This window comes from Uloborus diversus, chromosome 1 (genome assembly GCF_026930045.1).
Source record: "Uloborus diversus isolate 005 chromosome 1, Udiv.v.3.1, whole genome shotgun sequence".
Lineage (NCBI taxonomy): Eukaryota > Metazoa > Arthropoda > Arachnida > Araneae > Uloboridae > Uloborus > Uloborus diversus.
This window is the reverse complement of record NC_072731.1, coordinates 22,910,639-22,938,277: the sequence shown is the minus strand read 5'-3', so window position 1 is coordinate 22,938,277 and position 27,639 is coordinate 22,910,639. Positions and strand designations below refer to the sequence as shown.

Genomic DNA, 27,639 nt, shown 5'->3' with positions numbered 1-27,639 from the left:
TTTTTCGTTGTATTGAACCGGTGTGTCGTCTATTGTGTTTATGTTGCTGTGACAGAGATCAACTTTTTTAAATTTCTAAATTAACTTGGTTCCTTCAAAAAAAAAAAAAAAAAACTTGCATTTGATGTAATGCTCAAAAACCTTTTTCCCTTAAAAAAAAAAAAAAAAAAAAAAAAAAAAAAAACTAAATTTGAGACGAAAAAAATTTATATTAGCACCTTTTTGCTGGATGTCTTTTTATCGATATGATCATCTCTTTTGCATCAAAGAAGAAGCTTTGTGAAGTCTTGAAACACGTGTACGCAGTTCTCCGCAAAGTTGTTCGATTTAACCTCTAATATTTTCTTTTACTTTTCGGCACAAAGGTATTTCTTTTCTTCTTATAAACATTGCCATTTAGGATCACTCTAATTTAAATATACAGAACTTTTTCATGCACTAAGTTATTGTTCATAGTTTAACTTTCTTTGAACTTGATAGAGATGCTGTTGGCCAACTTGACTGGGTCATGTGTAGGGGACAGGGGCGGATACAGAAAAATCTTTTGGAGGGGGCACGGGAAATTGAATATCCCTCCACCTTAGGTGTTTCATAACAAAGTTTTGACGACTTTATTTTTAAATGTGCGTGTTTATTTATTTATTATTATTATTATTATTATTATTTTAGGATTTAGGTCAATGAATCTACTTCTAAGTACATGAATATTATGCACTAATATACTTTGAATGTGGACGGAATACATCTTTAACGTTTCAAGCCATTTAGATACTAAACCCAATATAATGTCACCAAAATGCTAGACAATGAGCGGCTTTACCTAGGAGCATTGTCATAATGATTATAACACGAATGCAAGGTTACTAAATAAACCCATACCTCTCTTGAGTTTTTTAAAATTAATTTAATCATAAATTCATAACATATATAAGTTTCACTGAAGAATTCAGTAACTATTTATGTGTGAATTTCAAAACAATTGCTGATTTGTTCTTAAAGCCATGATACAGTTGAGATAATATATTGATACTACATGCCGTTTCTATTAAAAATCATGGTTTTTCTAAGAAACTACCACATGATTTCTTTCATTTTGCATCTTTTATTAGCTGAAAAAGAAATCTATTATTTCGCAAATAGGTTCCTAGATCTAAATGACTCTTTTAGGTGCGCCTACACATTTAAAAAAATGTTAATTATTGATTCCATCAAAGAAGTATTAATGGACGAATCGCGATAATGCGGTCTCTTGAATTTGAAGCCAATGAGTTAAATGTATTCTGCAACTCTGAGCCTCTGACTCCAGTAATACTTCTTTAGCAAATAAAAATGCTTTTATTCAAAATATGCTGTGTGTGTGTGTTTTGTGTTCTTTTTAATTAGCTACGTAAAAAAAGTGCAAAGGAAAGGTCAGTTAAAAAGTAATAAATAAAATAGTGAAATTAATTAATCCTTTTTTGGGGGGGGGGAGGGCACGTGCCCTCCGTAAAATCCGCTACTGCTAGGGGAAGAGGGGGGATATGAGACTTTGTATTCAAACGTGTTGTACTCAAAGGTATATGTTACATTCAATTTGTATTCATGTATATTCGGTTCTAACACTCAACTAACCTTACTTTATTTGTGTGGAATAATATCCTTAAATATTTGTCTGTTTTTTCCCCATGGGTTCAACCTAACTATGCTCGAGCTTTTTTCAACTCATTAAAAGAATAGTGGTTACTGTTTAACTTACTTTGCAACACAAAAACTCATAAAAATGGCTGCTAAAGGTCAAGGTTTGTATTAATTATCAATAAGGTCATTATTAATCAGCTTGAAAAGTTCATCAGAAAGTTCATAATGCGATTCAGTTTATGTTACAACATATTACACTCATTAAGTGGGTCGTAAAATTTTCAACTTATGTCGTTGTAAGATTGCGCATTGAAGAGGTTGCAAATGATTTAACTTGCCTCGTAATAAATTGTACATTAAGCAAAGTCGTGTATAATTAAAATTATACAACGCACTGAAATTGAATGGGTTACGTATGGTACCTTTTAACTTAAGCTGCATCATGCACGTTGAAGGGGTTTCCCCTTGTGGTAATTTACCTACCTTAAACTTCATTACTGAAGTGAAGAGAGCATAAGTTTAAGAGGTGTTATGTATAAAATTTAACGAAGCTAATTTTACATCATTTTTTAACAAGCCGGGTTTGCTCCAAATATTATGGATTTCATTTATTGAGCAAACATGATGGGAATATTCAGTTTGAACTCTTTTTTACTTCCTTTTACAAAAAAAGGAAGTATTGTATTCGCGAAAAAATTTTCACTCAAAAATCAACCTTAATTTCCATTTTGCTCATCCCCAAATAAATGTTGAGTTTTTTTTTTTCGACCCGACCACGCGTACATATGTACCAAAGAACGTATAGACACCCGAAATATCCATTTTGACGTTTCCCGAGTTAATTACAACCAGTTTTCTCGTGACGTCTGTACGTACGTATGTATGTGCGTATGTGTGTATGTATGTCGCATAACTCAAGAACGGTATGTCCTAGAAAGTTGAAATTTGGTACGTAGACGCCTAGTGGGTTCTAGTTGTGCCCCTTCCCTTTTGGTTGCATTCGGGTGTTTCTAAAGGGGTCTTTTGCCCCGTTTTGGGCGGAAATCATTGTTAATTTCGATGTAAACTCAAGTGGTGCTATAATTTGTTGGACACTTGGCGATATATCGTCAGTCTTTTGGTCGTTAAGTTTAGTCGTCAACGGGGCGATAAATTTGGCATTTTTTAAAATTTGATTTCCATTTGGCCACTGTTGGTGATATTTAGAGAGTAAACTATTGAATCACATTAAAATTGCCAATAATGGGGAAATGACATTGAATTGGAGTAAAAGGAAGTCATGTGGTACACACATCAGCTCGTTGTTTTTAGATTAAAAGACCTTTTTTTCACACACCGATGGAAATAATATTTTGAAATTCGACCTCTCTTTTTCAATTCGATTTTAACATTCCCTTTTGAGTAAAATCATTTCAGAAAAGGCTAATGACTGTCACGAAACACGGTCATTCTATTTCATCTTATAAACACTGAACAATTATTTGTGGATAACATTGACATTCTTCTTAGAATATCAACATATTTTATACTTTTATTAGTAATTGTTAGTACATTCGGCTATACTGCCGTGGGCAGAAAAAAGGCAGTAACTGCAAATTTTTCGTATTTTTGCATTTTTGTCATCTATTATATTTCGGCTTTATTGCACAAACTTGCTTATTTAGTTTCTGCTGGGGAAAAAAAGTCCGAAAAAACGTGTAATCCCAACATTTCCCTATTGTTAGTACTAAATCCAAAACGTGTTTCTTCAATTTTTTTGGAGATTCATTTTTGCAGATACTACCTTTTACCTGCCCATGACAGTACACACCTTGATGTCATTTTGAACATGCTTTATGCATTTTATAAAACATGATTTCATAGCATTACGTACATATTTTTAAAGACTAAGTGTGAAAAGTGCAACATCGTTTTCATTGATTTAATAAATTTTTGGAAAATAGAGCTTTTTTTTATTCCTTGATTAAATTCCATAGCTTAAGGGTATTGGCTAAAAATTTCGAACATGTTATTTAAATTAAATGTACAATAAATATGGACTTTTATACTACACTTGATCAAACATATGGTTCTTTATTTGCATCAAATATAGTCGTCAAAGGCATCAAATAAAAAAATCGTTACAGCAATTATTTCAGTATTAAAAGGTTAACAGTTCACAGAAAAATGAGAAAGGAAGTTAAAGCTAATACGTTAGAGCCGGAAAACTACACACACACTTATATATATATATATATATATATATATATATATATATATATATATATATATATATATATATATATATATATATATATATATATATATATATATATATATATATATATATATATGGAGGTTTATTTCTTATACAAATCTAGTTTTCTTTCGTCGTATCTTGGCCAAATTTAGCACAAAGGGCTTTTACCAAAAAATCGCTTCCAGGTTAGGTTTGCGCCAACTATAATTACATTGAAAAGTAAACCTTTAAATTGTAACTTAATACAATGCTAACTATGTTCTCAGCGCTAATCTCTACATACATTCATTTTTTACTGCAACTTTTTACGGTGTTTTGAAAAATCAAAGGAATCATTAGGTAGCTTGTATAAATAAGTTTGCTGTGATTAGCTCTTTTTTGAAACTTTTGTCCCACTCAATTTAGACTCCCGTAAAAAATCTGCGGATAACTAGGAATCAATTTTTTAAAACCGCAATGAGTAGAAAGTCCCCGAGACGATGTTCTCAGAAATTGCGTGCGTGCCATCTGTCAGTGGTGTGCCCCTCATACTCCATTACAGCATCTCCCTCCCCACTTCATTATCCCCAGGGCCCAGTTTTCCAGGCCCTATAATTACGTAACTCTGCGCTCCCTGGCTTTAGGCTCCGGATCCTTTTTTTTTCTTGCTTCTATCTTTACCTTGCCCCCTCCTTCCTACCGATTTCACTTCTGTTTTATGTTTTACGAGAGCTCGTTACTCCCTTCCCCCCTTCGTCCGCAGAATTTGTCCTACTTTTGCCATAGAAAAGGGTCGTAGGGTGTTAATTGGTTTAAGTATTTGTTTTTGGTTATGTTCTAAACGTGATATTATTGACATGAAGTTAATGTGGTTTTAAGTATATATATCCAATTTATCTTGCGGACGGTATGTCTTTTCTCATATTTGAGTTCGGATAATTTAAGTTTTTTTTTTTTTTTTTTGTCTTGTTTAACCATGTGCAGTTTGTCTTAATCGGACCTATTATTCGCACTGGAACAATTCTAGCATACTTCTTTAGCAAATGAATAATATCATTCTGATCAGGTTCCGTATCAGTGATTATAGGATAGTTGTCAATGATTTAATTTCTTGTTATTCATCTCGCAAATAATGTGTTTTCTCTCTTTCTTCGAATCAAACATTTTTTGGGCAATAGTAATCGTTTTTTCATTTGTTATAAAACGATACATTTTGTTACAGTATAGTGGATAGTAAATGGTATACATCTTCGTTGCTTTTCTTCGTCTCCCCCCCTCCCTCCAACATTTCAGCGCGTTACCACATGACGTGAGCTTTACGCCTTTCGTACTTTGCTTAACACGAACATTTTGTAATAAGGGCTGTCAGAAAAAAATATTTAAGCAAACTGATAATTATAGGATATTTTACCACTACGAATAATGAAACTTGAATTAAAGTTTTCAATTCAATTTCTAAAAGTCTTTGTTCATATTATTTGAAAACCTTGGTAGAGAAACTGGAAATTCTACCAAAAATGAAATGCAGGTCTTTTTTCCGATATATGGAAAAGAGTGAATTATTACGAAAAAGAAAAATAAAGGAAAGAAGATTATACTTTATGGTAATTTTTTACTATACAATATTTTTCGAAATAGTTTTAATAATTAAACTTCATCTTAAACACATAAAACTATCCTGCTGGATCTTTTCTTTATTATAAATGAAGAGTATTCTTCGATTAAGAAATAAATACCTTTGTGCAGAATAATATAATTAAAAAAACCAACGTTTTACTGCACAAAACTTGCAGACTACTAGAATAATAAGAAATAAATATATTTGTGTAGAGAAGTAAAATCGAAAATAACAACGCTTTATTGCACAAAACTAGCATATTTCTGAAAAAAAAAAAAAAAAAAGAAATAAATATCGTCGCATCAGAGCAGTAGTAAGATATCTTATTCTTATTTCTGGGATTAGATATCTTACTGTTGTTCTGAGGCGACGATATGTAAATGTAAAATTAGAAATAACGTTTTATTGCACAAAACTAAATTTTATTTCTTCTTTCATTACTTTGCATTCCCGTTCTTTTTAATCTTTGAGCAATAACATTTACTCCAGAAAAGATTTTTCCTTAAAAAAATAATAATAATGTACACTTGTATGCCATTAAATATTTATCTATGTTTTTAAGAAGCACTTGACCACTACTACGTTGGATAATAGTGATCCAATTTGAAGGTACTAGTTATGTCATTTTCGGCAGTCTTGCATCTTTCAATTTGCCGAAATTTTTGCGGTGCATTTTAACTCTTTGGCGGTATTGTTTTAATTAAACTTGTGAACATGTTTTATAAACTTGTAATTATTTTCTACGTTGTTATCCTAATTGTTGTCCGTTTTTGTTTTTCAGAGGATGGAAAATACAAGACCGCCTACGCTTGCGAAGGCCGGCATTTACAGATCAGTTGCATGCCGGGACACATGATCCATTTACTACGTGCCAACTATGGCCGCTTCAGCATCAGCATCTGCAATGAACACGGGAATCTCGATTGGAGTGTGGACTGCACTTCACTAACATCTTTTAATGTCATTAAAGAAACGTAAGTAAATGTCTTTTTTTCTTGTTTGACAGAAGTTGTAATTCAGAAGAAAAGCTGTTAAGTAGGTTTGTCGTAGACTTTGGCTTTGTTGAAATTTAGGTTTTATGAAATATTGAGCAGTATCAACACAAAAATCGTTGATATTAATTCGAAAACTGGTTTTGTGCGGTAAGATCAAAAACCAATAGTTTTCTGCAATTTGATTTTGTACGAAAATGTAGGAAACATTATTATTATTATTTTTTGGCACGATAAGGTTGAGAAAGAAGGGTGAATGTTTATTTTGCATAAAGATTTTGAACAGTATTTATATGCAATTTGTTTTTGCATGGAAGCTGAAGCTGTGCGAAACACAGTAAAATCAGTTAATGTTGGGAGGAAATAAAAAGAACAAATCACTTTTTTGAAAACATTAAAAAAATCAAGACTTGCATTAATGCCTTGTATGTTTGGACCTTATCAATTTCCCCATCCATATATCCAACATTATAATAGAATAGATCAACTTCAGTTTTAAGTTTATTATTGGTGACCCTCCGATCTTGGATAAATTTTGTTACTTTAGTGCAGAAAAATATAAAAATAATTGCTAATTTTCGTTGCAATTTTTTCTACAAGTATTATTTCTTTGCACAAATAACACAATTCATGCATTTTATATGTAATTAGAAAAAATATTTTGTATTTTATCACTTATCGTATGGTGTGATTGTTGGGGATTTTTCTTCCTTATAGCTTCCTGTTGTACATTATACTCCTTATTTTCCGTCTTGCACAATTTCCGTGTCTATCCGAGCTACCGAATTTTCTGCCACAACCATTATAATAGCATCCCATTTTTGCATAAAATGTTGTAAAGTTAAATGTTTATAATTTATAAACCGGTGTTAACTTTAAACAACTCACTTCCTATGCAGTAAATAATAAAAGTACCATTGGAAAGAGCTCCATGTCCTAAATATATGAAAATTTCACCCACCATTATATTGTATAAACACATTACGACCCGAAAGAATTTAGGAAAATTATGAAATATAGCTATTAAAAACACATAATTATTTCGGAACTATGAGGTTTAAAGTTTTTAGATAGAAATGTAATTACTATCTACCTAAATATTACCTCTTAGTATTATTAGAAAATTCTTCATCATAATGAGTACATTTTATTTGCACAGCTAGCTCCACTAAGCAGTAATAATAACTAGTTTCAAACTTTTGTAAATTAATTTCAGAGATGTTGTTGACAACAACATAATTTATAAGTCAGAGGAAACATACATTTTAGAATAAAACTTCATAGAAGGAACTTTAAACAAAGTATCAACAATAATTTTTTTTTTGTTTTGAATTTTTGATATCAATATTTCTAAATCATACTACGCCCTTATGTTCACGTACATTACATGAGTGAACGTTTATCACATTGCTGTACATCTTCAACAAGCCATCAATAGCTTCATTTCAGCCACAGAGGTATAATTTATTACTACATTCATGTTTGACATTGTAAACTATGCCGAAAACCATTCTAAAAATAAAACTGATAATTAATTAATTATTCATCTCATGTTGTTAATTATTCATCCGCTCAGCTCTTTCCCCGTGCCTGGATCAGTCCAGGACGTCGTGTTTACTTTAGGGCTGCAACTGCATTTGATGGCTTCAGAATTTAAAGTATGAAAATGAAAAATTCTCGGCAAGCAGTGGAGTAAAAATGTCTTAAAAAGAGGAATTCAATCAGCATTTTAATTAACTGGAACAGTTTGCTTCAGCTTTTGCCCATAATCCTATTTCCCTAAGATAATCAAATCTTACTTGAATATTTTTTTCAATCTTTTCATTAACATTGGCAAATCTCCCAGCGTTAAGAAGTTCGTATATCTTTGATGATATGCTAAACAGTGAATAATTAATTAATACAGCGTAAAGCTTCACATTTTTGTGTCTCCTTTGTATTATGCTTCTTAATTATGCAGTTTAAGCGCAGGATTTCCAAATAAATTAAGCTACTCTAAGCAGGGTTAATTGATAATTAAATCCTCAACCATACCGGATTTGTTTTCTTTAAGCACTTAGACTGGCGGGATTGACAGCTTGATTGAAATTGGGTGAATACTTCGGAGGAATAAGCGCTTTGAAGGGGTCATTAGGCGTGAGTTGTTTTGCTTTGGTCTCACTCCATTGCTGATATAATGGAGTGTACGATTTTCTCGAAATGTGTTTCATTTTGTTGCGTGGTGCCATATGATTGTGCTCAACTTGCAAAATTACACACTTAATTTGCTTTTAAAATTAGCTTTTTCTGTAAACGTTCTGATCTGAATTATTTAAAATTTACTTTCATTTTTACAAAAACACTGATGTTGCAAAGTTGGTTAACCCTAAAATCAAGGACATACTTGAGGGAGAACCGAAGAGACCTGGACCCCCCCCCCCAGACACTCCCCCGACAAAATGGAATTGAACATAATCATTGTGAATAAGGATTTTTAAATTTTCAAATATGAATTTGGAAATTTTTATAATATTTGGCATGAGCCTCTCCAAAATAAGTTCCTTTATACGCTCCCGCTTTATACACCTGTTTTTTTAAAATGTTTTTTTTTTTTTCAAATTCTTGTTTAAGTTAGGGGGGAAATAGTTTTAAAATCATATTTTCATTTAAGAATAGTTAAAAGATTAAAAAATCGTTTGGAAACATGCGACTTTAACTGACAAAACATGTTTTGGAAACAAATATTCTAAAATATTGATGAATATTGTAAATGTAAATCAGTGTTCAAGTAATACAGTTTTAGTCAACAAGAAGTAGACATTCTGAAGCGCACTACCAATTCAACACTATTGAGACTGTAAAGGATGAAAGCATGAATTTATTTTTCCTTATCAGCACTAAAGCTGTTATCTACAAGTTAAAAATGGATTTAGTAACATATTCTGTGCGTTTCGCATTGATTATTGGCTAACTTTATTCAATAAATCATTGAGTTTTCAAATTTTAATTAACTAATTCTTGCTTTTTAACTTAAACAGATTAATGAATCGTGATTTAAAAAGTTGTAAAACGTCAAATGTCTTTTCTAGCATTATTTGAATGGTGATGATATAAAATCCGCAAAATTTTATGTGTAGGTAAATTTAAAGAACGCTGAAATAACCAATGTGATTGCCGATTCTAGTGTCGTGTATTACAACCAATGAAAGTAATGATCCAAGTGTCGTGTCCATGTGCCAACAGAAAAGTGTCGCGTCCATGTTTAGATAGGAAAAAATACTCCAGTTTTCTCTGCATGAGCTTAGAAAAATGACGCCGGATCATGTGCATGTGCCAAGGTAAATAAAGCTTTAGCAACTTAAACCTATGCCAATCGTAATGATTCTCCAGTTCGGGGTGCATATGACAGTAGGAATACTGTTGTTGCAATTTATTGTGTATATGACCGCTGGAAAAAAAATGCTTCTATATCTTTTGCAATTTCTTATTTCAATCCAGGAGGATCATGTGCGTTTGTCAACGGGAATAATTCTCAATCGGCGTAGGTTTTTTTTCTGGCAGTGCAATTAGTGATACAATATTTTGTGCGTCAAACCCGTAATTAAGGGAGGGTCGGGGATGTCCCAAGGTCGTGGTGACCTGATCGGTAAGGCATCGGACTTATGACTGAAGGTCCTGGGCTGGATCCTAGCCGCTTCGAAGATCCACCGTCTTCATTAATGGTGACTGGGGGACGTTAAATATGCTCGTGGACACAAAGTCCTCCAAGTGAAACGATACCTCCGGGGGTGCTGGACCAGATATATCTCAGCTTCTGCTCTGGGTCAAAAAATCAGAGCGGTCTCAGGGCCCCATCCAACTGGTTAAACCACAAATAGTGGTAGGCATGGGGGAGCCTGGAGTGAGTAGGTGTCAGCTCCCTACCTCTCCGGCTTTGAGATATTAGTGTATTTGCAAGTGGTTTTGCTTTTTTTTTTGATACGATTTGCATTGAGTATATACCTTTTGCTCTCTCCTTCCTTCGGAAGTGACGGGATTGCTGTATGTAACTTAATCTGGGAAAGAAAAATTGACATATTTCGTAACGGACCTCATTATTCTTTACGTATGTTTCTCTGTTCTACTTTCCAGCAAAAGGAAACATTGTTCAGATATCCAGTGCGGGCCAATGTCAATAATGACAGTAAATCTGTGAATGAGCCGATTTTTGAAGTATTACTCAAATATCCTCTGGTTTTATTAGTATGTTTAAAAAAAAAAAATAAGGAGTATGGGCCATCGTGAAGAATACCGCTGCATTCTATTAATCCTAAGTTGAATGGTATTGTGATTTCTTGTGTGCAAGTATATGGGAAGGATGCTTCAATATTCTGAGCTTACAACAGTATAAAGATGTTCTCACACCTTGTTTGTCAACCCGAAAAACACTTTGAAATCTTTTGTGTCCCAATGTAAATATTGATACCAATTTATCATCAAATGCAGAACCTTTTTTAGCAATCTTTCGGTAAAGTTTTTTTTCCCTTGCTCATTAATCATTATTTTGTGTTAGAAACAACTAAGTACAATGTGTTCTTTAAAAGTTTCACGTGAGCCGTAAGTAATATTGTAATTATCTAAATTAATATAGCGCCAAACAATTGCGACTAAACCAGTTTTTGTTCGGAATTGCGCCAGTTTTCTCGAGATTGTAAAAATTACCGATGCGCGAAACAGAAAATTTTTAAACGTCACTTTAGTAAAAGAAGAAGAAGAAAAAAAATGATATAATAGCTCGGCTCCCTGAAAATAAACAAACGCACGCGGTTTATTTACGTAAAATTTTTAATAGCCCAGCCTAACAACAATGAATTAAGAAAGCGGAAACACAAAATGGGAAAAAAAAGTTAATTAAATTTTTCCGGAATCCTCTTCAAAACGCAAAAGGTTTTTGGTTGGTTATGTCACGCAGTTTGGTGCATATAATACGCTTTTAATGAAAATTATCGCAGAAAACTATTCCTCCTTCCGTGAAATAAATTAAAAAAATGATTTTATGGACTAGTTGTTCTTCTTATGGTAAGTTTCATGGGAAGAAGAGATTTTGTAAGATTAATAGGATCAACTTTATGTCCCAAAGTGCCTGTTAACACGTTTTGAAACTTTTTTCTTTGTTTTATTTAGTCTTTATTATGGGCTTTAGCATGTCGTCCTACGTTGTTAGATAAATTTTTCTTTTCGAAGCGTAGAACATTTTTACTCTTTACTTTAAGCGACTACAATTTGTTGCTGAAGTTTCAATTTATGAGATGTAGAGGTGGAGATGAAAACTCAACAGTTTTACAGACGATTGAAATATGTTTAGAATTACGGAAAAGTGGCAAAGCACATTTTAATCTCTTGCTCATTATCGGAAATTGTTTCGTTAAAATGAGAAATTTTAGAGGAATAATACTTTATTATTCAGATTGCGCTGATAAAAATTTGATATTATATTTTCTGCGTGGCATAGTGATATCTGAAATGAAAGTAAATTTATGAATATTTAAGAACGAAAGTTATAGTGACAGTCGACTTTTTGAATGATATGTATGAACAATAAGGAGGTAATTATCTTCTCGCTCTCGTCGCTTTTAATGTATATTTCCCATCATATTATTGGGAATTACAAGTCGAATGAAAAAAAAAAAATATCCACAGTGTAAAATAAATCATGATAATAGATTTTCTAATCACAAAGATTAAATTGTTCTGCCTGTAGAGTTTCTGTGAGAAATTGTAGTCATGTTGCAAAACTACGCAACTTATGTATATGATCTTCGTATCATTCACTAATAATAAGGCTCGGAAATAGTATCATTTTGACGTTTTTGAAGCTCATGTCTTCTGCACTAATAATTAAAACTGAAGATTTTGTTTAACACGCTAATCTCAGGAACTACTGGTTTGAATTGAAAAATTCCTTTGGTGTTGAATAGTTCATTTATTAAGGAAAACTATAGGCAATGCTTTTTAAAAATCAGATTGACCGAAATATTTGTAATTGCAAATTAAATGTTTAATTAATTGTTTAGTTCTATGAATTCATATTAGATGGCGGGGTAAGTTTAGTTCTATGAATTCCTAATAGATGGCGGGGTAAGTTAACTCATCGAGAGGTCGCTGGCCAACAGTGTCAGTTGCTGCGAGGAACCTTGCCATGCGACTCAGACGCGTGGTCGGCTACGCTATTGTTCAACTGTTGTGGTCAACGAACGGATTTTTAAAAGATGTTTTTTTGATATTCAGGCACATAATTTGATTTTGAAGGATTTTTCTATTGAGGTTTTGTTTTCCTTATTTCTTCAACGTTTGTTTTTGTTCTTATAGTTAAAGATAGTTACTTATCAAAGTAAATAATTTAATTTTGTAGTTTTATTCAATTGAAAATGTTCTTTATAACGTTTTTACCATAGTATTGTTTATTTCGCGAAACATTTTAAATTGCAAAAAAAAAAAAAAGCTTCATTCGCTAAAGGGCATTGTTACAGTAGCGTGGTTGTTTGGCGCGTTAAGCGATGAACTATACAGTTGAAGGGTTATTTTGAGTTTTAAAGCAACTGTTTTATCCTTTTATGTGTTTTGGCGAATAATTCTAAATTCAAAAGAGACTGTAATAGACTTTATGAAAAGGTGTGCACGCAGTTTAGTTGAAGAAAAATGATCATTTCATTTGAGGGGGGGGGGAGGTGGATGTAGATTTTTTTTTATTCAACGGACTTCCTTAAAATTCTTGACAAGGGCATCACCGTGCGGGCACTACTAGTGTTATACATTTAACACTAAGACAATACTTTTCCAATTGATTACGATAGTCGCATTTCGTGTCTTTGTGCATAGATTTTAGTAAGGATTAAAAAAAAAATGCGCAATCAAATTTCGCAGTACACAAGGTTGGTGTTTCGGATCTTAACATTATCGAACTTGCGTGCAACGATTTTGACGAAGATGACTTTTAATGTGCCGTTGCCATGAGTGTGATTGCGCTGTCAAAGTCATGCGGATGCATGCAGTATTGTCAGATTATAAGTCCTCCAATCAAGCATGTCGTTCTGTTCTGAGGAACATTGTGATTCTCGATGTAATTGCATTTCAATGCCTTCGAATGAACTGTCAGATCTGTCGAAATGCATAAAACCACTTCTGAACGAATCCGTCCGCGTGTTAATGAGAATTGTCATTTCATTTAGCACCCATCACAAAAGCGGCATTACGTAAGCAATAAGTAATGATTGGATGGACGGATCATGCAGTTTATTACTGGACGTCAATGCTCATAGCGGTGGATGATTATTTTTATTTCACATATATGACCTTTTCTCCAGTGACGGACTTACAGCTCTAGGGGCCAGTCTCCATACATTTTTGGAGCCCCTGAGAACCAAACTGTGTAAAATATTTGCCACGTACCTTTTTGGATCCTCTTTCGAGTCCTTTTTCCTGGGGGGGGGAGGGCATTACCAAGATAAGTTTAACCCGCAACTGCTTTTTTCGAAACCCGAAAGTGTCAACTTAAAAGAGTTTTTCTGAATTTTTTTACTGGGAATTAAATTGTTCTTATTTGAGATGTTTGCAAACTTTTAATTGGTTCCATTATAAAGTAAAGCAATGTATTGTTTTTATTTTATGTTTTTTTAATGTATATCTTTCATATCAGTAAAATAAATTGCATAATTTCAATTGATCAATTTGCGTTTGTTAGGATGAGACAAATATCCTATTTTTGGTTGATTTGCTACTGCATTTCAATCTTCTATCGTAACTTTTCCATGTTTACGTATACCTCAAAATAGGATTAGCTCTCCCCCCCCCCCGTCCCTTATTTTATCTCTAACATAGATTATCTGTTTTCAATTTGCCCGATCAACCTTGAGAGTAAATCGAGATTTACGTGGTCGTGATTTTCTTAACGTTATATATCATTAAAAAAATGTATAGAATTTAAAAAAACTATAATTTTGGTATTTTGAGATATTAAACTGTACAAAATGATAATTTTCAAATTGTTTAACTACAAACAAAGTTCCAGCTTGTAACAGTTTTGTTTATTTATTCCTTATAATTTCAAAATTAATTAGAAAGCAACAATCATATGTTATGAAATTTGATCTATTATATGACCGATGAACTTCACATGCACAATTTATAGCGTATATTTTGTTTCATTACGTATAAATTGTTTAGTTTAGTGATGCAAAAATGCTGTATATTTTTCCACATTTAAAATCAATGTAAGATTTTCTTTTCTTATTTAGATGCGGAATGAAAAACAGTTGCACTCTTTCTGCGTCTCCAGAATTATTCGGGGATCCGTGTCCGGGCACGCCCAAATATCTCGAAGCTCATTACCAGTGTGTTCCAGGTAAGAACATTTCTATTAAATGTTATAAAAATGAGAACACTCTAACTGACATAAATTTAATACAGTGAATTCACATAAAATTTTGTGTTGTTCCTGATCTCTCCTTATTCGCAATCTCGAGTTGCTTGTTGGTTTTCCTCTACGTGAGAGAAACCTGTGAGAGAAAATTACTGGGTTGGGGTTTCAATAGATCCACACGCCAACTTCATTTTTCTACGAGTATTGTTTGTAAATTATTAAGATTTTGAATTTTGACTGATTTTTGATTCATCTTGAATTGCTGGCATATATTTGCTTGTGCAGTTTTTCGTGTTTTACTTGATTGCTTGCTGCAGTCAACCACGTGTGATGTCTAGTGTGTACGCATGCAACTTAGTTTTGCGTTTTTAACGTACTCTAAAGAAGTCTTCAGCAACACATTAAAATGCGTCATTACTATATAAGGTAAAAATATCAAATGATATTTATAGCGCCATTGTATGCTATGGGAATAATGCTCGATTGTAGTATGCATGTGCCAATGGGAATGATGCTCCTGTTTCGTGTGCAGGTGCCGATCGAAATAACGCTGCAGTGTATTAGTGGGGAAAAAAACTCCAATGTCGTAACAATATGCCAAAGTGAAACAGTGCTTCAAAAAAAAAAAAAAAAAAAGACTTTTGTTGAGGGGCTGTCTATAAATGAGGAAACACTTTTTTTGAACTTTTGAGCCCTCGACCCTTCTCCCGTTTTCATATATTATACTTTTTTCATAAACATCTTCGAAAGAAAAAAGCGTGATGTCACACTTCTTGTTATTTCCTCCCTCACCCTTGTCACAAACTCACAATTTCACGACCCCCCTCAAAGCTTGAAATCATTTGTAGACTGCTCAGAAAGTAAAGTCATTTTACTGGATGACTGTTACGCTTTAGCATAATGAAACGACATTGGAAAGTTATTCCCACTGACACGTGCATACAACACTGAAACGCAATTTTCATTGCACCTGCAAACTACACCTTTATTTGAAAAAATTTGGCATATCGATGCCTCACTTGCCAAATCGATTAATTCCATAAAATAACAAGTTGAGAAAAGTTATGAAGAATATATCGTTATCCATAGGAGTGAGTAGGCCCTCGTGTTACATTTTCTACCATCACATTGTCAGAAATGTACTGAACCAAAACTTTAATATAAATTTACATGCTGAGCATTGATAAAGCACTATTGAAGCAGAAATGAGGATTTTTTTTTAAAAGTGGAGTTAATCGATTTGGCAATCGAGTCATCCATATCTTAATCGAAACGTTTCAAAGTAGTATTAATGTTTTTCAGAAAAATCTGCAGTTACGCCTTCTACGAGCACGACGACGAGTACGAGTTCCAGCACCAGTACGAGTCGTCCATCTATTATAATCCCTGTTACGCGCAATGCTCGTCCTCCGCACGCTGCGCCTCCGTCCCCGCCTCCTTCTTCGCCGCCATCTGTGACGACGCCGGTGCCACCTGTGACGCTGCGTGACGCGACGTCGGAGGCAACCGTTTCGGCACCCACCGTCACCACTCTGCTCGTCGACGTCACGACGACATTAGCCGATAGTCTCCTGATGATTGTGAGTGGGACACCGGAAGCATCAACCTCAGGTAAGGAACAGTTTCGTAAAAATCAATGTCTATTTTCTAAAGTTAAGTCAATAATGTGGTTGAAAGTATACTACTGAATTGGCACAAGACTAATTTCTCTTCATAACCAAGAACTTATCTGTAAGCATAGTTGAATTCTATCGCTCCTAATGCTTATAAAATTAAATCTTAGAATTATAAAGATTTTTGCAACAGTTTATCAACATTTATCCTTTTATGTGTTATTTGTTGCTGTAAATTAAGTTGTTACAAAACACAATTGAGACAGTGAGAAGGAAAGGGATGTAAGTGGCAAAATTAAAAATTTGGAGATAACCAATACAAAAGAAAGGTAAACCTCTCCTCTGTCTTGGGGCAAGAGATAGTACTAGTAGCTCTAGTAGGTGCTGCTGTACAGAATGATATAGAAAAACTTTTCAATAAAAAACTAACTAGGACCGGGACTTTAAACTTGTTTTACTCTAAACTTGAAAAATGTTTACTTACATCCCTTTGCTTTTCACGGCTTTAACTTGCATGCAGAAACGCACATGCAATTCATTCATGGAAGTCGAGGAGAGTTTATTGGAAAAGGAATTGGCCTTGGAATCTGAGGATTCTGGGTTCGCAGCCCACCACCGCTAAATACCCATCGTGTGCAGGTTAAATTCGTCGGTTAGAAAGCCTTGAGCTCAGTCGGTAGCAGTTACGATGGGTTAAGAGATGAAGAAAAAACTTTGATAGTTGAAATGTCGCTGAGCAATTTAGCAGCATAAAACTTGACAGCATTTTTAGAAATATAAATTAGTTTTTTGTTTACCCTATAAGGACCCGTGCTGTTTTATTGCACTTTCTTTTATTCGAAGGAAAAGGATAAATTGAAATACATTTGAACCGAAGCTAATTAATGTTACATAATCAGTATTTGCAGGAAAGTGGGCTGGTTTGTTTCAAGACAAACTTCATTTTCTTCAAAGATGTTCGTCGCCACGTGTAAAAAAGAAATAAAATCTTGATGAAATCGACCGTGTGTAAAAAGCAAGAAATAAATTGGACGTGTTGCCAAAATATCATTTTCGAAGTAAATATCAAGAAGGGCTATGGGCTCTTAAATGCAGACATTTGGCTAAATTAAATACACTGGAACGGCCGGCATAAACCTAAGTAAACTTTGGACCGCCCGTAGGCGAAGCTATTTTTCCGAAGATGCCCGAGGATGTTGAAATCGTAACTAGCAATTACGATTACGAGGAGAGACCGCACCGATCATAAAATTCACTCTTTTTCTGCATCGGTTTTATGGCTGCGGAGGTAGGCTGAGGTGTTTTAAGAGTCCCTTGGCGTTGAGTGGAAAAAATCCCATGATCATCGGGTAGAGTAAATTTAGTTTATTACAATTGACTCGATATAGCATAAAAGTTAAGCGTAGCAGTGACGCTTTTCTTAATTTACCGTAATGCCTATATATCCCTGATTAATTTTAACTCATTAGGGTTTTATTATTGACCTTTTTAATGAAGATATTTTTTCAATCTATGCGAGAAAACTTTAAAAATATATCGAATATCTAAATTCATTGAATTTTTAACATGTACCTTGTACCCATGCTGCAATTATTATTTCTTTAGGGAAAAAGTATGCTAAAAACTTTTGATTGAGAGAGGGGGAATACCATATGTTTCGGAATTTGAGCATTAATTAGATGCAGTATCGCAAAGCAAATGAGGAAACTTATTATTGAAACCAAAATAAAGAAATTAAAAAGATTATTTTAATTAAATAATATATAACAAGAACTTGTATATATTCAAGTGCAAGTAATATATAACAAGAATAATGTATAACGAGAACTTGGGCGTATTTAACTTTGCTGTAACAGTCAAAGGGAAATATTAACATAATATAAAAGAAACACCAACACTGATAATTACAGACTTATTACATTATGCTAATCATTTTATTGCATTTGGTTATTGCCCTTTATATTGGTTAATGCCATTTATATTTGGTTAATGCCTTTTATAAAAGAAGAACCATCGTTGTGAAGGAAACAAGTACAATGTGTCCTTAATAGTGGTGCGCATAAATTATAAGTTTAATGTCAAGTCAAAAAATATTTTGCAATTGAAATTGTATTTATAAAATAATATAAGGAGCCGTTTTGTATGGTAATTAACAATTTATTTTACTGTTTAACATAAAATTCACTGAGTGCAAGTTATGTGCTTCAAATATTCAAGATATCTAACAACTATGAAGAATTGGTTTATGACACAATCATTTAAATGAGTATCACTATCTAGTGATAGGCTAATGACATTTAACATTGGTTCGTAAGCAGAATGTTAACACTTCGTGTTGAACAAAACCAGAATAATGTGTTCTTAAAGACGGTACTCGCAAGTTTTAAATTTAATGTTCTGTCATAAGATATTTTGACATTAAGAGGCAAGTTTATGTGGTTGTAAAGATGTTTTTTTTTACCCTTAATGCAAAATGCATCCAGCAGAAGTTAAATGCTATAAATATTCAGAGCATCTAAAAAATAGTGTGCCCTTTAGCGTATTTAAGCGAGAGAAAAAATATAAAAAAGGAATTAAAATATTTAAAAAAAAATATCTCCCACGTTATGATATTGGCAATCTATAAATGTTTTCCCATTCAACTGAGAAATGTAGAAATAAAGAAAAAAGCAACGGTAAAAGGGGGAAAAAAAAAAAAAGATGAAAAAAGAAAAAAAAAAAACTTATGTACCGAATCCCTTCATTTAGCTTTACATGCCGTTACATCATTTAAACGAAAACTAAAAGAATCACAGCTATGAAAAAAAAAAATATTGGCTGGTTTAAAAAAGAGGAATATAAATTCAACAAAATTTTGTTCATTTAATTAATAAAAAAGACCATTAGTTAATTACTTTTTTCAGGGTAATGAAAATAATGAGATTTTTTTATTCAAAAGTGTAATGGCGTGAAGGTCGGTAGTAAAAAATGGCTTGAAATCGAATGAAGGTTTGAAGCAATTGCTGTTTTATCGGGTAAAAATGTCACGGCAGAATTTCGTATGAAAAAAAAATATATTATTGGATTAGGTTTTGAAGCCTGTTCTTTAAAATATCCATTACCCGTTAGGTTTAAGTATTTTATTTTAAAACAAGATGGTAATTACTGTGTTTAATTATTTATTTTATTCGGCTAAGAATTCTGCCAAATAATAGGAACTGACGTTAAGATCACTATTTTTTGAATGATTAAATCTATCAACCGTAAAATTTACTTGAGACCATCTTATTTTGCATCGAACTTGGATTTTTTTTTAAAGTTATACTTTTGTTGTGCGAATAAAAACTCTTTCCTGCTGCCCACGATTTCTGGTTTGCTCTTGATTCAACACTTAAAAAATACTTTAGTTTTTCTAGAAAAGAAACGAGGACTATAAAATGGTTCGTCCATTGATGCGCTTGGCGGGAAAGTTACTAAATGGATAATAAACATGTTTCATTTTGGCTTTATTTTGTTTTCTATAGAGAAGAACATATTGTAAATTGCTAATGATGTCAATATGCATATTTGGCATTATGTAAAAAGCGTTTTTTTCTATCGATCCGTTTGTCGACGCCTACAATTTTTTTATCGATATTTCATCGGCATCATTTTAGCACATTTTATCGACACGTTATTTTTTGATGTGGCTTTATTTATAGGTACATAATTTCGCGGAAAAACATATGATTGGTGTAACATTTTGTTGATGAACATTTTTTTTTTTTTTGCGATAACCTAGCAAATTTCCCTTTGATGTCAGCTAACATTGGTAGTGAATACTTTTTGATAGACCGACTTATTTTGCAAGTAACTTTGTCGACATGGACGCATCTTTTTTCAACTCATATATTTTCTTGATGTTAATTTCGCATTCACTTTTTTCAAGTACTGGCGGCAAAAGATTGACAGTCACATTCAGTGTGTGAATATTTTTATCAAAAGAGATATGCTATTGTGTAGAAAAGCAATTCCTTATATTCAGTACCTTTTAACCTTGCTTTAAAAAAGCTACATGGAGATTTTTAAAAGTGAAAATGATTTGATTAAGTTACTGTCGGTTTGTATATGTCTGCAAATTGGAATTTATCCAATAATTTGGAAACGATTCAAGTTGATCAATTGTGTCTTAAATATCCTGTTCTCATATTCTAACTGAGAATCTCATGACTGAGGGATAAATATTTAAACATTTAATCAACTCTTTTATTTCAAGTCATTGATGTTTGCATTACGTTTATCGGATTTTCGGGAAACTCGAGCATGTACTGCGCATTAACGTTTAATAACTTTTTAATTTGGTTAATGCATAACCAGAACTATTTCGTAGTCTTCCTTTTAGGACTAAAATGACATTTTGTCATTATGAAGCTAGTTTACGTTTTGTAGTCCCTAATTCAGAGCTTCTGCTCCTCCCCTCTCCCCCCATACATATATATATATATATATATATATATATATATATATATATATATATATATATATATATATATATATATATATATATATATATATATATATATATATATATATATATATATATATATATATATATATGTATATATTTCTCCGCCCATATGATTTATCAAAAGAGCTGTGGTAAACCGCCGGCACTTTTTTTGAATGTTAGCAAATTAATTTCTGAAAGTTATAAACATAAGTGCCAATAAAAAAGCCATCATTCTCGCCTATCGTCAGCGTTATCTAACAAGCCATTACCAGCCCCTTTTTTACCAAAGGGTTATTGGACGAAACAATAACTCACTGTTCTAGGCAAACGCCATTCGTTAGATACTAAAAATCTTAAAATGCCTCAGATTTAAGTCATAAAGAGAAGACGTAAATTTCCCTGATAGTGTTCACGGTTTATGGGCCCCGCGCTGTTCCCCGAACGCGCAACAGATTTCGAGTTTTAAGGATCCCATCAATTTTGGTATTAAAGCTTTTGAGTGACAGGGTTCATAAATACCGGCGGTTTTTAATGTGACCGGTGGCCAGGAGAGCATTCTTCTTCCTCTCTTCATAATGGAAGTGGAGGAAGGCGCTGCCTGGGCTTAAGCTTAAAAAGCTGCCCCCGAGCTGTTGTCGAGTTTGTTGGCGAAGGTCAAAAGGATGCTCAGGAATTTTTACGGCCTCGGAGACAACGGTAATGTACCATCCCGTGGTGAAAATTTTCGAGAATTATTACCAGAGTTTTTCCAGAGCATGGTGTCTTAGACTATAAGAGACCATAGATATTTTTTAAACTTGTTTTTCTATCAGTGCTGATTTAGATCTGAATGTGGTGCTTTTCAATATTCTCCTTTTACTGTTCATTACTTTTGATTTAAAAAGATTTTCCAATCGCTGAAAATTTAACTAAAAATAATAAAATAGTTTTACCGGAAGTATTAGGTCACATTCTTACTTTCAGATAAATTGCTTCAAGAGCTCTTGATATGATAAGTATGAAAGTACGTGCAACTTAACATAACACAAACCCACTTCGAATTACCATGAGTAAGGTATGGCTGTGAAGCTGAATTTATGAATTTGCTTTCCCAGTAAAAGTCAAAGAAAGAAGAAAAAGCATGAGATAAGGCTTAATGCATCTTAAAAATATTGTTTAAAAAAAGTCAAGAATAAATAAAATCATTGAACAAATACCGAAAAATCAAAAATGAGAAAGTAGGCTATTAAGATGCGGAAAATGTGTCTGTCTCTTTGTCCTCCATTATAACTTTTAAGTGAAATGTCCGATTCGAACAAAAATGTTTTTGTTAGAAAGATCCCGATGAGGACACCCTATTCCCATATTTCACTTTCTGATTTTAACAATTTTTCGTTCAATTTTGGACAGTTCAAAAAACTTAATATTAGCGTCTACGGGGAAATTCAAGGCAAATGTAAATCCCTAACATAGAAGCGAATTTGCTTCAAACAAACTTTATAGAAAAAATATTTTGAAGAAAAACACGTATATAAAATATCTTTTTGATTTGAACAATTTTCTGTTCAATTTTGAACAGTTCAATTCCCTTAACATTAGCACCTACGGGGAAAATAAAAGTCAATATAAATTCTAAACTTAAAGGCGGATTTACCTCAAACAAAATTCGTTGAAAATAGCTCTTGATGACCAACTTCCGACTCCGACTCCTAGAATTTTAGGGCAGTCGAATCCGACTCCAACTCCTATACCCAAAAATTAGTCAAACTCCGACACCCCAAATACGTCACTGACTCCGTAGCTTTATCAAAAACTTAGACACGAAGAGAAAATGACTGACTCTTGGAATTTTAGTCTTTGACTCCAACTCCGACTCTTTTGTCTCGAAATAAGCTCGACTCCGACTCCGAAACCGTTGGCAGATTTGGGGACTTTGAGTTAAAGTAACCGAACCCGACTCCGAGTTTTTGAATTAAAAACCTTCGACTCCCGGCTCTGACTCTTATACCCCAAAATGAAATTGAATCCGACTCCGCAGTCATGGTGAAATTACTATTGTTGATGTGATTTTTTTTTTTTTTTTTTTTTTTGTTTATGGACGGAAATTCTTGTTGTTTTACCTATTTTATTTTCCTCTTCTACTTTTATCAAAATGTACAACTCCTCAACAGCAACCTTTACTATTCAAAATATGAAACAGTTACAAACCGACCAAACAAAAATAGTTTATATGAAGGGAAAACGAGGGAAGATATCGAGGAAACTTTCTTTGGAAGTATGCCCTTTGTGAAAACTACGAATATCAATGCTGATTAAAAAGTAATAAATGCTTAAAGATGATCTTCAATTTTTTTAATTAAATGGTGAATTTAAAATCTTCGATGCATTTTAGCGAATACTATCAACATTACTAAAATGTTTTTACTGCAAACAGTTCATAACCATTGATCCATGTTTGATCATTGCGGTAAATAGGAGAAACTTTGTAAGTATTAGTATAATCGCGCACGTGCACTGTATGTTAATTTGAAATTTTACTTCAAAACGGAGTCGTTGTAAAAGTGGTTTTAAATTTTTAGTAACTTTGAAGAACGGAGAAAGAAATGCAAATGGATCTAAACCATTACAGTTGTATTTACGTTCTAGTAGAAAGAGTCAACACATGACAACTGAATGAAAGAGTCAAAACTGAATTACCACGTAGATAACAATATCAAGGTTTTGGTTTAAAAAGACATAATTTAACTAACGTCATTTGAAACATGTGAACTTTTAATCCTTTAAAAGTAACATGTGCCTTAGATTACTACTAATGAAATGTTTTAAAAGAGACTTCCACTGGAAAATGTATAAAAAAATATTTCCAACTATTCCAAATAATAAAACAGAACCTTGGCGGCAGTGTTTGAAATTTGCATTACAAAGACGAAATAATCTCATTTACCATATTAAGTAATCAATTTAGCACATAATCAGACTACAAATAGTTGTGATTTTACCTTGAAGTTGGGAAAAAAAGTGTTGATTAAATATTCATTAAGTGAGCAGGAAGATGTTTGATATTTACAAGAATCTCCAAGGGATTCTGGGCTATAAAAACTTTTCGCTCATGGTTTTGATATTTACAAAGCTGATTTGCGTGGTTTGATCATAAATTCCCGAAGTAATAAAACCAAAAATAATCTTAGAAAAAGAAAAAAAATATAAAAGCGCAAAGTTCATTAAGTTAAGCACCCCTTAAAGTTTTGGGCAGCTTTTTGAGTTTGTGTTCCATGAAGGGTAAAAGAAAAAAAAAAAGATATTCAAGTGCATTGGCTTAACTTATGTTTTTAAAATCACCTTTAATGAAGTCGAAATGCTAGGAAAAAAGGGGGTAATCAACCACGAAGAAGATTTTGGAACAAACCATTTTTTCTTACTGCACATCTTCATAACTTCTTCCAAATACCTGTTTTATATTCAAGACGCGCTAAAGGGTGTGAAAGAAAAAGTATGCATAATGTTCAAGATGAAAGAGTGCGAAGAGTTCCTCACAAAACGAAAAACGCATAAAAATAAGAGACAGTTGTTGCTTTTCAGCATTCTAAAATAGGGTCAGGTTAAAAGAAATAAAGAACATAAACTCATTTCGTGATTTTTAGTTCGGTGAATTGCGCCTAAACTTATGATTAACGATTCGTACTTTGTTAGTGGCAACTCTCTCTAAGAAAAAAAAATGGGAAAAAATGCTTTAAACTGGAACCACAAAACGAGGCGAGCGAAAAATATTAAGACTTATTGCCACAACGGCAGTTTTACAACATAGCGAAGCTCTCTCTTGCCCATAATACGCGAGCTGGTAGTTTCTTTTTGTGCCGGGCATGTTCGGAATAGATGAAAGGGAAAATATATATTACGGAGGGAATATATTCCCCTTTTTATTGCGAGGGAACTTGCAAGGAAGTGCTATTATTTAGAAAGGAGTTCTTTTATATTTTCCTGGTATAGACACGCATTTTGACGAGAATTTCCAAGTTACTTTTTCTTCATCAAGTATGTTTTTTTGAAAAGAAAAGAAACCATATAATCATGAACAGATCCAATGCAGCACATGGTGGTGGTAGATTTTTCCAAAAGTTGAAAACATCGAAAAATTATTTCTGCTTTTTTATTTCTACTTTCTTCCGTATGATGCTTCGACTAACAAAAATGTTCGTGTAAAGATGCAATTTTCGGGACTGTATCATTGAATGAAGTACATAAGGATGTGGAAAGAGTTTGTAAGTTTGGTGTTTCTTCAATTAAATTGACATGTGTTTGATTTGAAAAAAAAGCTGGTAAAAGATTTCAGCCTTTTTTTTCTCTCTTTCTCTCTTTCTCTCTCTAATAGTATACGTCACGCAATTCAAAATTTAAGAGAAATGCTCTACCATACTTTGATTTGACATTTAATCTTTTTGCTTTTCAACAACTATGGATTTGTTTTCTGCTGCACTGATTTATTTTTCAATAGATTTTTAAAGGAGATAGTAAACGGAAGTTTTGACGTTAATAATGATTCAGTAAACTCAACGTGTAGTTGCTTTCTGAAAGTTTTTGAAATATTCTAACAAAGTCGTGCAGCGAAGAGATTGGTGTAAACACCTCTCTTTCCCGCGATCCTAATTCGGTAGTTTATAAAAATGTATGAACTTTTATGACCAACCCCCGCTCACAGAGAGGGTAAATTCTGGTGTTTGAACATAATTCAACAAATCCAGTTTAAATTAATTCTTTTAATGAGAAAAATCCTTTCGTTTTTTTATTTTTTTGATTAAAAAAGTTCCTTGTAAATTTTCCAAACCGTCAATTTCTAAAGAATGATAATTTTAAATACTTGTTATTTATAAGCTATAAGTAATTATTTAGTAAATATTAGGAAATAAAAAGTAGTAAAGTTAATAGCAAGTATTGGCTAAATCCATTTCATTTAAACAGCTATATTTACATTGATGTGTTTCTTACTAAACTCTTACTTTGATTTAAAAAAAAAAATGATCTTACCATTATAAATGTGAAATGAGTCATTTTGTAATGAGAAAAAAAGTAAGAAACATATCTTTTTGAATCGCTTTTAAGTACCTGAACATTATTTTTTCTCAAAATAGGTTTTATTAAAGCGTTACAAGTAAGATTTTAAAACATGTATATTTAAATATTTTACGACAACTTTGGGTATTTTCTACAATGTTCTGAAAAAAAAAAAATGGAAGAGAGAAAGGAAAAAACGGAACAATGAATAAAACATTGCTTTCTTCGAAACATACAAATTGTAAAATGATTACAAGTTCTATTTTTTCTTTTTAGTTACCGTTCAATTTCATCTTTTATCTAAGAGATTTTCCATGCAAGGAAAGAAAAACATTTACATCAAACCTCCTAAAGAATAATCGATACTGTAGCCATCCATTATCGATATTTCTTCTTTGGCCGTTACGCAAACATCGTCTATGTTCCATTACATGAAGGGTCCTCTACTGTTTCGTATATTAATACGTCTCGCAATACATCACCCACGATACTGCTTATAGCCGTTACGAACTGGAGCATATATATACAGAAGGGTAACAAAGGACATGTCGCTTCAATGGGGTCTTTTCTATCAAATTACGTATAAAACTGTCTATGAGTACCGTTATGAGCAACATGCCTGTTCGTCGACAACGGGTGGGAAAATAATGATAAGAGAAGGCCGTATTTAGGATTAGATATGGCAAATGAAAATAGTGAAAAAAAAAATATGGCGCGTGTTATCTTTTATTACTTTTGTTTGGAGAGTGCTTTTTTTATGAGCGAAACAAGTGATGTACTGCATCGATGTTATCTTGAAGGCGGAGGTGTATCGGATACTTCCACTCAATTATCGCTCTTAAGCTGGGCTGCTACATGTTTTGTTTGACGTTTAATATTCTTAGGAATTTTTTTTCAAATTGAAGAATAGTGGGTCTCTAAAATGAATATCCCGAACATAATTCGTTGTATTTATAAGTTTTAGAAGCTTCGTTTCGTACATCTATTGCTTTGTACGAACGATAAATTCTTTTGGTTTTAAGGACTAGAAGACCAGAAAATTGATATTATAAAGTTGTTCAATTGACCTTGTTTGTGAAATGCCAAACTTAACTTTTTTTAAGAACTAACTTCTTATCTTTTATCGCTTCTTATTTAATCTTGTAATTTGTTTTAGTCTGGTTATGCAAACACTCATTTTAAAAGTAAAGTATCATTACGTGTTTCAAAGTTTCATTTCGCCGTGTGATTTTGAAGTTCAGTATCTGCAATTGTTTTTGTATTTTTGGCATTTATTATATTTTAGCTTTATAGTACATGCTTACTATTACGGTTTTGTGGTTTCGGTTAAAAATAAAGCATAAAAAAAGAAAAAAGAAGCCAAATTTCAACATTTCCCTACTGTTGGTATTGAATCCAAAACGTGTTTCTTCAAGCATCTCAAAAATACCTTTCTGCAGATATTCCCCTTTATTTTCCCATTTTTGTACTTTTTACATGGTTAATATTTCCGAGCATTGAAAAATTACCAAAGATCCGAAGGGGGCGATTATATATTGCGTGTTGTATACTAAAGCTTACGAAATATATATATTCGTCGTAGCTGTTAGGATTTACGCATCTTGCCTTTAAAACGATAAATTTTTACTAGAAATTTGTTTTGTATGTGTTCAAAAGTTTTTTTTTTTTTACGAAGCTTTCTTCTAGTTTATTTTAAAGACGAATTTCA

General features: G+C 32.8%; 1 protein-coding gene across 5 annotated transcripts in view; it reads left to right on the top strand.

Moving 5' to 3' along the window:
- LOC129228378 (adhesion G protein-coupled receptor L1-like) overlaps window positions 1-27,639 on the top strand; it is a 339,788-nt gene that overhangs the window by 160,875 nt on the left and 151,274 nt on the right. For all 5 annotated transcript variants that reach the window (XM_054863073.1, XM_054863058.1, XM_054863065.1 and 2 more), the window contains exons 3-5: window positions 6,235-6,427; window positions 14,698-14,804; window positions 16,125-16,433. In XM_054863073.1, coding sequence (XP_054719048.1) covers window positions 6,235-6,427; window positions 14,698-14,804; window positions 16,125-16,433 — 609 coding nt within the window. The remainder of the gene's footprint in view (window positions 1-6,234; window positions 6,428-14,697; window positions 14,805-16,124; window positions 16,434-27,639) is intronic.